The sequence below is a fragment of the Pyricularia grisea genome, assembly GCF_004355905.1.
Source record: "Pyricularia grisea strain NI907 chromosome Unknown Pyricularia_grisea_NI907_Scaffold_1, whole genome shotgun sequence".
Taxonomy (NCBI): Eukaryota; Fungi; Ascomycota; class Sordariomycetes; order Magnaporthales; family Pyriculariaceae; genus Pyricularia; species Pyricularia grisea.
In genome coordinates, this window is record NW_022156716.1 from 4,999,360 (window position 1) to 5,010,869 (window position 11,510).

Sequence of the window (11,510 nt, forward strand, 5' to 3'; positions counted from 1 at the left end):
GGAATGGAGTTACTTTTTGCTAGTAGAACTTGAACTTTGGCAGAAGTACTTTCTGACGGCCCAATGGCACACGCACACACGGACATCATAGCTGTAAAAAAGAAAGGATAACAAAAAAAAAGTGACAAGGCTAAAAATTTGAAGAGCTTGGAGCTGGCAGCACCCTGTGTTGCTTTTTTTAGTCGTGGAGCTGAGGCTGACCAAGGCAAGCTAGGCGAAAACCTCGGTCGACGACGGCTAGTTGAACCGAACTAGCCCTTTATAGTCCAGAATACAATAATTGGGATACCTGGTAGACAGACAGGTGAGGCAAACAGCCCATTTCCTTGACCGTACGGTGTGTGTCAATTTTTTTTTTAATTACTCTGTATTTTTTTTTATTCTTGAATCTTACTTTTAATTCCTTGTTTCTATGTGGTTGGGCAAGAGCAGAGAGTAGCATTGCAGGCATGCGAGTGCATTGACACCACCAGGCCGTCTCGGACTGAGGAAAAGAAGGATCGAGTGGCTATATTCATCTCGATGGTGGCTTGGTCTATTTTTTTGCTTTCCTTTTTTTTTCCCTTTTCAAATATGATTGACCTCTGGGTACAGTACCTGCATCAATCTACTGTAGCAGGCGGCAATGCAAGTACTTGATCGTGTCAGTTTTCGGATGGGCCACAAGGGGTTAGTTAGCTTTGAGTTTGGGCCTAAGGTAAAGATATGCATGTATCTCTTCCCCGCACCTGGATAAACATGGCAGAGAAAATGCGTGCAGCTTGCTTCATGCACGCGATCCATTATTGTCTAGGTATCTTGATATACATTGTGATATTTTTATTCTGGGATTTCCTGTTTCTTTCTTCTCTCGAAACATAAATTTTTTCATTGGAAGAGAAACACAGCGACACAATCTCCGATTTGTTTATTCCTTCCCCCCTTCTCCGTTTAGATAATGCATCTCGGCATTGACTTTGTGTGGTTCGGGTCATGTGCAGAATGAAGAGTCCAATGACAAACAAAGAGAAAGATATTGGAACCACGCATCTTTGCCATCTCATCTGCAGCCCAAACGTTGGTGGCGTCCTTGCTGCAGTGAGAAAGGGGAGCCATCTCCTTGAGTTTGGCCAAGCCCACCCATCTACCTTCCTGTCTGGGTATTCTCGACACCATCACGATCGATCTCAAAGCGGCCTGCGTAGATAACGTTCAAGATAGATTGGGTTGTTGCAGATTCAAATCGCGACGGTGCGGCGTGGTCGACTTTTTGTAACCAAACTTTTTGTAACCAAGAAATCCGTAGCCTAAAAGTTTTGTTTTGGAATATTGTACTAACTCATGTGGCGCCTCCGAGCTAGCGAATCAACGTCGACTTCTGTAAAGCCACGGATGAAAGAATTCTTCGCTATGAATACTACAGAAGTTTAAAATCTAGAACTAGCTTCTACCGGTAGTACCGTGTCTTCTGCTGAGTGCCTTCTATCGGCGTAGGGCTCGCCGCTGATTTTTGCACGATTTCGCCGGTTCTCCGGCAGAGTCGCCGCAATGACGGTTAGGCTATCAGTTGGCCGATCATACAGCTGGACTTGATGGGACTGATAGCTGGTCATAACGAGGCGAACCAACAGAGCTGATCCTCACACCAGTCAGTCATCCGACTTCGTCTATTCAATCACTTCATCCGTTCAATTCCCAAAAGCCTTCGATTTTCTATCCCGCACCATAAATGCGATTCGAGTTAAAGAGAACCTACATACAGTATACTGAAAGCTCCCGCTTGGCAAGAAGGAGCTAATGCACCTGCGTCGTCACTAATCCAGAAAGGAGCTAGTGAGCAACAGAAAATGACAGAGAAAAGAAAAAACGTGACGGATTTTGTCCGAGTGGTGCCGATTGACCTAGCAGGACCTTAACGGACAGGGGCGGATGCCTATAGGCCATAACCGAGTTTCTGCTATTGACATGGACACCCGGCCCGCGCCCAAGGCTCGTGGAGGGGTCCCCTCTTTCAACCCCTGTCGCAGCGGGGCATTAGCATACCCATACTCAAAACAGCCCCTGTCAATTGGGGTGGCATCTTCGACGTTGCACTGTGAAGGGTTGTTTCTGGGATAGCTACAGGGGGCAGGGGGTAAGCGGGTTTCAGCATGTTCTTGTCTTTTTTATCTCTTTTAGGTAGATTTTTCTTTTCTTGTCTTTATTTTTTTTTTTTATGTTGAGCGCTCCTTGTCCTTCTCCCACCCCTTGCAAATATACCTGGACTAGACCGTTGACGGAATGTTTCTACATGTCGACCTTTCTTTCACACTATGGTTCGGCCAACCACATTCCTCTCACTGTGCTAATGTTTCCGAGACAGCAGAGGCCATGATTCTTGTTATGGCTAGCCTTTTCGTTTGTCAATGCTGGCCCACCCAGATCCAGACTTACTCGTGACGTCGACGTTTTCGCGCCCTTTTACTACGTACTCAAGTGTCAGCCACGTACCTCTCCCTCGGGATTGTTTCCAGACAGTCACCTTGTGTAGGCAGATACTCCTTCAGGAGAAGTCAGAGATTCCTAAAACGCGGTCCCCGTCTCTTTCCGAACGTCTTGTCTTTTATTACTCCGTACGTGACAAGACATTCACAAATACAACTCTACTTTGACACACACTGCTTCGTTCGTTAGCTACCAACTCCTTTACCCCCATTCATGTACCTGGCCAAGCTGGCTTTGCTGGGAAGGTACGGTGGACTCTTTTGGTGGGGTTCGTGCCAGAGCGACCCAGACCCAGCTTTTTTGCTGCACCTGCATGAGTTCCCATGGGTCAAGTTCTGTCAGGTAAAAAGGTTGTACTGTACTCCCGTAGGCTGGGAGAACCTTCCTTTCTATTACCCACTCCCCCAGCAAGCAACGCTAACCCCCCGTTGCATTCAAGCTGGAGCCACCCTTGTCCTGTCTCTAGCACACTACGACGTTATTGATTCTTCACCTTCTTCTGTGCCTGGCTCCATGGGTGCCACCCGAGACAGGGCCCCAGGTTATGGTACACGGACTCGTTTTCCCTCAGTTTTTTTTTGTCTGTCCCTTTTTATTTTATTTATTTTATTTTTGAAAGAAATGTGGAAGGGCATCCATGGTAAATAAAACTGTCTGCATTGCCCATCTCATGTCATTTGCAGGACAGCCTTGCGTGCGAGTGAAAATCACCCTCATTAAAAAGTGCCAGTCCTCGGACGCACCATAGCAACTTTCAATTATAAGTCTCGGATGCCGGTGCACGAGTGACGAAAGGGTAGAAAGCAGACACGGGACGAGACATATACTTCAGAGGCATCTCATCCCATTCTATCCTCTTCCAATTCCCTTCGACACGCTCTGGCCAGCACGCACTTGAGGTCATCCGTCCATCCCATCTTGCGGCGAAGGAAAGGATACCACCAAGATACCTTACATACACCCAATACATTCATACAAACCTGCTTGACAGGGGCCGCCTCTTCCACAACGGTACAGCCAAAACAAACTCGTTCAGCAAAGAGGTTTTGTTTTTATTCGCTTCTCTTCCTATCTTTCAACTGGTCATACAATACTTGTACACCTTCCTTCTTTCCTGCCGGTCACCCCCTCTTCAGAATCACTGCCGCTTTCTGCCGCATATTCCTGTGCCGCGCCCCTAGGAACAGGACCAAACGCCCAGTCGAACGGGTCCAATGGCTCATATAGTCAACTGCATGTTGGAGGCGGATCAGGACCACATTAGCCACAGCAAATCTGCCACCATGCCTGGCTCTCCCGTATCTCGATCTGAAACTGTAGGTCTAGCTGCAGGCAGTATTTAAACTTGCTCTGTCCATCTCTCTCCCACCCAATTCACGCCAAATTAGCTTCTAACAACTATCCTTGCGCTTAAAGCCGTCAGATAAGCCTGACAAGGCATACGTCTGGAGAATGTACCAGCCAGAACGCAAATATCAGCTTTTCCCCCGGAAGGAGCAGCCACAAGCTGCCCCAGGGAAAGGCCTTGACCCGGAGCAGGCCTTCGCCCTCGCCATGAACCAGACCAACAACAACAACAACAACAACGAAAAGTCTGAAAAGTCTCCGCCTGGAAGCGGACTGAGGCTAAGGATCAAAGAGCACAACCTGAACCGCCGGCGCAAAGTCAGCGTACCGGAGCTCGGCCCCATGACCACGGTGCAGGAGGTTCCCATGGACTCTCGTATGTTTCCCATCTGCAACTTACATAAAACCCCATGCGTGCAAAGTTTCGTGCTGGACAGGACTAATGAGCTCTTCGCGTAACAGCCACGATTCCAGGCCGCCCACCTCTACATGAGAGGTCTATCAGTGCTCCTGGACACAACTGGAAGCACCACCACCTCGCAGAAGTCATGATCCCTACGCCGTCTCTCGTCGAGGAAGTCACCGAGATCAACAGCAGCAGCGAATCTGGAAGCCCAGCCAACATCCCCAAGAGCCGATCGCCACTTTCGCCAAAAAGCCTGGCACCGCTAGTCATTCCCACTCAGGGCGTCCCAGTACCAAAACTCAACCGACAGAGGTCCCTGAATCGCTCACGAGCTGGCAGTACCCCAATCGAGTCAAACACTGCCCCTCGATCAGCTAGAACGGACGAGTCTCCCGCGATGCGCACACCATACACCCCCCTGTCATCCAGTTTGACAACCCCAAGATCAGCATCGACCGTCCACACGAACTCGACGCTGCCAACTCCTGTGACAGCCCCCATCGAATCCCGAGCCTCGCCGAAGCCATGGGAAAGCTCATCTACGATGACGCCTCTGACTGAGCTCAAGGAAACAACGTCATTCCTCGACATGAGTGCCACTCCGAAAGGCGCCTCCTCGACTACTAACTCCACACCTATTGCCTTTGCTTCCGAGACTCGGCCTCCCGTTTATCACAATGCCAATGGACACAAGAGGAACCAGTCGGAATCATCAGGAAGCATCATGGAGCGGGGTCGTCCTCGCAAAAGATGCGACATAGTACCCGGGGGTATTGTTGTGGGTCGATCTATTTCTAAGAGGAGCAGGAGTGCCGACAGGCGCGCGTTTGAGAACCTGCCTCAAGGCTGGAAGTCAGTAGAAGCGCCCAACACCCTGCCGCACAACGAGGCAGTTGCACTACAGAAACAGGCGTTGCAGCAAGCTGCACGATTCGAGGTCCTAAGGAAGGAGGACGTTGAGGCTCTGTCCAGGGTAAGTTAAGTCATGTTGGCCAATCCGTGCCGATCCAAATCTTAATTTGACACGGGAAAACCTGATTAACGAGTAACTGTACAACAGGAACTGCGTCAACTGGACGAGCGCACCGAGTATCTCCGTCGCACTTACAACTCTCTTCGGGCTGGACGACGCAACTTGCATGCCCGAATCTGCCAGTATCTCAGATCGCCTCGCTTTGCCAAGTTTAGCCATGACTCGATGCTCAAGCAGGAGGAAGCGCTTGCTGAGCTCGACAACTCGATTGACGATTGGGTTGGCAAACTTGAGCAAGCCGAGAACAGGCGCACCCGAGTGCGGCAAAAGCTGCTCGAGCACGTTGCCGCCGCTGCCACGATGCCCTTGAGTCCTGGAAGTGTGCATGGTGTCAGCGAGAGCTTGCAAATGGCAATTGGCATCAGATCGCCTCACTGCCTGGCCAGCAACGGAGCTGGTAACATTTCGACCCCTCCTAGGAGCCCAACTCGGCAGCAAATTTACATTGCCTCGGCTCAGCAATCTCCTTCGCCGAAGCGCTTTGTGCCCTCTACCATCATGGAGCAGCCACTTGGCGAAGAGACTGCCACCGCTGAGGAGGTCGAGGCACACCGCCGTGCTGTTGAGAGCATTCGCGTATATGCCGGCGATGATGTTTATGCACTCTTGGCAGACGTTGAGAACGAGTTCACAAAGATGAGTACCAGCGATGGCTCACCAGCTGAAAAGCAAGAGCAACCTGATGAAAATCTGTCTGAAGATGAACTTCGTAACGTGCACCGTGCTCGCAGCCATGAAATGCTTAACAGCTTGTCCAAGAAGTCGTCGGACAATAGCATCTCGAGCATCAAGACCTCATCACCCGTCCGCCCGTCCGCTGCCACGCTTAAGCAGCGTAGGTCCTCGATTGCGCCGAAACTTACACCCCTTCCCGCAGCAGAAGGGGAAATCTTCCTCACCAGTGCCGTCTTCAAGCCTTGATCTCGGGCAAGACGACGTTGCAAACTACCACATATCGCTCCACACTGTCATACAGAACTCTGCCGCCCACCTTCACAGAGTCCTTACGATAAGACGTTCATTTAACGATCCTTACGGCCGACCCATTATACAATCATTACAAGCATTGATCCTTGAAGCTGGTGCCAATTTGCTGCAGTCCGCCAACCTTTTTTTATTTTTAATTTTTAAACTTTTATTCTTACGCGTTATACGCGTCTATTTTCACTTCAAAACCACTTTCAAGTCACTCATTATGGCTGGTCTGATATGCAACCACCACCAATCAACACGTTGATTGCAAGGCACTTTTTTTTTTACGAAACTTTTGATTCTTGCCATTTAGCATTGGTCTTTTTTTTTTTTTTTTTTTTTTTTTTTTTTTTTTTCTTTTTTTTTTTTTTTTTTTTTTTTTTTTTTTTTTATTGCTTGCTTTGTACCTTTTCTTTCTTTTGTCAAGTGTTCCATTCTGTGTTCTGTTTACTTGTTTCCTTATTGCTACTATATATACATCATTTGAAAGCAAGCCCCCAGTTCCCATTTCTGCATGCGCAGCCCGACCCTATACAGGGATCTGGTGCGCCAGGAGTTGTTGTTTCTTTGCGTCAATTTAAGTCTTTTTTTATTGAAATTTTAAGTCTATTTTGGAGCAGTTTGTCGGCAATATGGCTTGCGCAAGGGTTTTGGGGTTACAGCGGAACCCAGTCTTTGGCTAGCTACCGACAAACATTTGGTTCCCTATACAAAGTTTTCCAAGAGATGGAAATGGAGGAAGATGGATTGCTCAAGGGAAATCCATGACGTGGTTGATGGTCGTGGTTGAAACATGGGACTGGCAGGGGTTCCTGATCATTTCTGAGGCCGAGATGGATGGAGGGAGGGAGGCAGAGTGGTGGGTGGCTATGGCATATAATCCATGATCGGATGAGGCTGGGGTTGGGGGCCAGCCTTCACCTTGCCATTCACTTTGTGTTTGTCCTCTACAATTGTATGGTGCGCTTTTGATACCCAGATATAAATAATGTAACAGATGACACCTGTCAGTCTAACTTTAGAATCTCTGCTTGAAATGTGATTAATGCAATGACACCACAGTGGGGATCCTTTACTTGCCGTAAGCAGCTTTGACAGGTATGGAGGTCAATCGTAACCTAAGGGTAAAGAATTATGCCTCGACCCATGCAGTCTTGCAGATATCTTTCAGATTTGCTCGCCACTTGATTTGAACGTCACGATGGCACCATGGTGTTGAAAAGGGGTTTCTGAATGACGTCTTGGTAGTTTCTGATATTCGTATTAAGAATTACAGGGGTCTTTGGTCTTGGCCAAAACCGTGAAACGATCGACGGGCCCTTTGACCACGGTCATGCACAGTTGACATGCCATGCTCGCTTGGCCTTTGGTGGCAAAAATACAGTATTAAAGCTAAAGTATGTCATAATTCATGCTTGCCACATCTTGCACATGGTGACATTACGACGCCTAGATGGAGGTTGTTATCGTGACAGGTGCCGCATCATGTCGCTGATCCCAGACCGGTGGCCAACGTTTCGCGTATCTGTCTGTTACTTTGTTTGGTAGTTGGCGGGTGGTTACTGAGCCCGTTGGAACACACATTTGTAAGCCTCGTATTCTACCCAAGTAAAACCTTGCAACGGATCATCCGTTTCGCTTCTTGCCGCATGTCTAACCGTGGGCAAGCCGTGATAAACGACCTGGCGACTTTCACATATGTTTCTTTTATTTTACCTCGGTGCTAAAGTTGCTAGGTACTACCCTACCCAACCCAAGGCGCTTCCCTCCGTCCACGCCGAGGGGGTGGGTGGTTGGGTGGTTAAAGGGGTCCCCAGGACGAGTATAGACTATGATTTAGCGTCCGTCTTCTGGAGTGACTAGTTCGCTGGGACGGGGGGTGGCCGGGCCGGAGCGAGTGCGGGCTATGGATACGTGGGCGTGGCGCATCTCGAAACATGCGGGTTGGTGTTTTCAGCCTTTGCTTGGCATAATCGGGGTCACTCGGAGGAGGCTCATGCGCCGCCTGGTTAAAAAAAAAAAGATACGCTTCAGCGAATCAAGAAATAGAGATGGAAATCCAAGATAGGCAATGGGGATGCAGACTAGCTGCGGCAGCGAGATATCGACACATCACTCCAATACGCATAGTGAGTGAGAGGTGACCTAGGTGTGTATTCAGAAAGACAGGCAGGCAGGCGTATCGCGCGTGCATGGACTCAGCCGTGTCTCAGCACTTGCAACAGGCTGGTCACCTCGGACTTGTCAATATCTCGATCGCCGCCGTCTCCCGCTGCGCTCGGGTTCAGACACGAAGAATGCAGCCAACGCACGACGCCGTCGCCGCAGTCACGCGATTTATGCGCCCTGAGCGCCTGTCGGATCACATCCTGAGCATTCCGAGCGCGGACGCCGCCGCCGGCGATGATCTCGATGTCCTTGGCGCTTGCCAGGCCGACGATGCGGCGCAGCGTCTCGACGTTGTCTGGCGCGTTGCCCGGCCCGCCAGAGGTGAGGATGCCGCCGAAGCCGCACGCGACGACGTCGTCGAGCACCCGGCCCAGCGACGCCTCTTGCCTGTCGGTGGAGCCCACGACGTCGTCAAAGGCGCGGTGGAACACGCAGGTGAAGGGTTGGGCGAGGCGCACGAGCTCCCGGTTGCGATCCACGTCGACGACGACGACTGGGTCTGCTGCTGATGCTGACGATGATGCATGCTGCTTCAGGATCCCAAAGACGAAGCCGTCTCCCAGCTCGGCGTCCAGCAGTTTGGATTCCTTGAAGGCGACGATGGCTTCCCGCATCCCGGCGTCTATCTCCTGGGCCGTGTAGAGGAAGTCGGCAGACGGAGGAGGTGGGGGTCCCCGCGGCCGGATCATGACGCGGACGGGGACCCGGGGGCTGTGGCTGGTGGCGGATGTGGCGGTGGTCGATGATAGCAACTCGGAGAGCTCGGCCAACGACGGCGTGAGGCCGCCTTCATCGTAGGACCCGGCCGCGTTGAGCTCGATCCGGTGGGCACCAAGAGCGGCGACCTGCCGGGCGGAGGAGGGCGAGAAGACGGGGACTTCGAGGCGATTCATTGAGTTGATGTGTCAAAATTGATATTGCACTGCTGGTGAATCTTACTCTTGTAATCCCAGGCAAGGTAGGTAAGGTAGGTACCTAAAGTAGGTAGGCACATAGGTAGGTAGGTACTTTACATGTGTAAACAAAACCAGCACAGGGTAGGTGCGAGAGTAGAATGAGATGAGACGGACCAGTCGATTAATTGAAGCGGGCAATTGGTTGCCTTTGATGACTAACAGTGCAGTGGAGAAGTACCTAGACTTGTCGAAAATCTCCCCGATTTCAATGGAGAAAAGTTGTTCTTTGCTACAAAGAATTTCTGGCGTGCCATTTCTGTAAATAAACCATTTAAACTCTAACCCAAGCAGACAACAGAAATTGCAAGGCTTATCATTATCCTTTCATCAATCCATTAAGTGTTCCCAAGGCATCTCACAAACCAACAACAACGCGCGACTTTTGTTTCCCTGGTTGTCTCAACGTTGCCCCGAATCATCGCCACTGGTACCGTCTTTTTTGGGCTTTTCCTTATCGTTCTGCACCAACTGTCCATCCTCATTACCTTTTCTCCCCAGAGCATAATTCTCTCCCATTCCTGCCGTCGTCTGAGGAACCTCGGGACGCATACGGAGGATTTGTCCAGAGTTTGGCGGCACCTCGGTCGGGCTGGGATTGAAGCCCCCACGAGAAAAGACCCCCTGAATCGTAGAGTATTGTTCACAATGGGCGAGTAGCCGCGGCGGCAGAGGCGGAGGGAGTTGGTACGGGCCGCCATGAACTGGGCCTCGCCCCATGATCCCAGGTGTCATTCCTTGATGAGAGGAATTGTATGCACCCGCAACAGGCATGGAGTTGGGATACGCAAAGTGCTCGCCGTGGGGATAATACCCAGCGGGAGCGACTCCATATCCGTTTGTGGCCTCGCGGAACTGTGGGTAGTGGCCGTGGACGCTCGCCGTATGCCTGTAATCGCCGTAAACGCTACCGCTTCCGCCGCTGCTAAAGTAGCTGCCGCTATGCTCGCTACCGTCCGCGCTGGGGCTGATTATCTGGCCCGAGGTCGCTAGCTCTGTGAGACGGAGCGCCGCCTCTCGGATGTCGTTGTCTGCGGAGCGCGAGGCAGGGTTGTAGAAGGGCTCCGATACCGACACCGGCACCGGCCTGGCAGTGAAGCCATCGCCGGATTGCTCTGTGTTCATAGTTGGAAACGGTACCTGATGGTGGGAAGGACCAGCTGTGGAATATATGTGATATGTTTGGTTGCTGATAGTGGCCGACGGGGCAGCACCTAGAGATTCGGTCTCGGAGCGTGTAATGCTGGTATCGTTAGCTCCATTGTGTGGTGATAAAGAGCTTATGGTCGATCGACCGCTGCCACTCCGACTTTCCCTGAGTGACTGAATACTGCTTCTGTTGCCGCGGCTGCTGGTTCCTCTAATCGACTTCCTTACGCCACCACGCCTGCTAGAGCTGCCTGGCCTGCTTGGGCGCGGTGCTTCGGGGTCCTCTGAAAGTCTTTTGTCAGTACAAGTATCTATTTTGAAATATTTTTGCCGAGAAACTGAATCTCGGCTGTGGTTGTTTTGTTCCGGGTGGAACCTCTCTTTTGTACTTACCGCCAATACTGAGCAAGTATGTGCGGACAAACTGGTAGGCATTCGGAGAGTAACTGCGCTGGTAATTCTGGTACCAGTGCTCATCTACAGGCAACAAAGCCCAGGAAAAGTCAGCAAGCATAATTTGGTCCTTTGGGTAAGCATGTTTGGTCAAACTCACAAAGCATCTGAGCAGTATACTTTCTGCGAGCCTCCTCTCCCATCCACCTCTCCATCAGAGGGACAAGCTCCCTCCACTTGTTCTCGTCGCGTGTGGCGACATCGATGCCGGCTCGGGATGGAGATATGGGTATGATGCGCTGCCAGAAGCATCGCTCCTCCTCCAACGACCACTGAGCCCCAACCATTATTTTGATTTTCCTAGCTTGCTTGTCGAGTCGATTCTGAGAACAAGGTCAAGACGACCATTTGTTGGTGGGAATTATTGACGGAGGACGTTTCTATGAGTCCGAGACTGGCTCCACATGCGAAAGCTGAATATGACTTTGAGATGAGTGCAGTTGGGGTCCCGGCTGTTTACAGTGGGAGCTAATGGTGAGAGGATCCACGGGCAAAATGAATAAAGATTCTACTCTTTGAATAGGTTCAATCGAGTAGATGGATTTGTGCGCTTTTGGTCTACTGA

The 11,510-nt window shown here is 50.7% G+C and overlaps 2 protein-coding genes across 2 annotated transcripts; one reads left to right on the forward strand and one right to left on the reverse strand.

Moving 5' to 3' along the window:
- Window positions 1-3,677: 3,677 nt before the first annotated feature.
- On the forward strand, window positions 3,678-6,170 carry PgNI_01525 (uncharacterized protein; the record flags this gene model as incomplete). The annotated part of the gene is made up of 4 exons (XM_031121596.1): window positions 3,678-3,779; window positions 3,880-4,186; window positions 4,273-5,189; window positions 5,277-6,170. 4 exons carry the CDS (start codon window positions 3,678-3,680, stop codon window positions 6,168-6,170), a joined length of 2,220 nt encoding a protein of 739 aa, XP_030988164.1.
- Window positions 6,171-8,419: 2,249 nt separating this feature from the next.
- PgNI_01526 (uncharacterized protein) lies at window positions 8,420-11,232 on the reverse strand (the record flags this gene model as incomplete). The annotated part of the gene is made up of 4 exons (XM_031121597.1): window positions 8,420-9,267; window positions 9,751-10,776; window positions 10,886-10,969; window positions 11,046-11,232. 4 exons carry the CDS (start codon window positions 11,230-11,232, stop codon window positions 8,420-8,422), a joined length of 2,145 nt encoding a protein of 714 aa, XP_030988163.1.
- Between the last annotated feature and the right edge of the window lie 278 nt (window positions 11,233-11,510).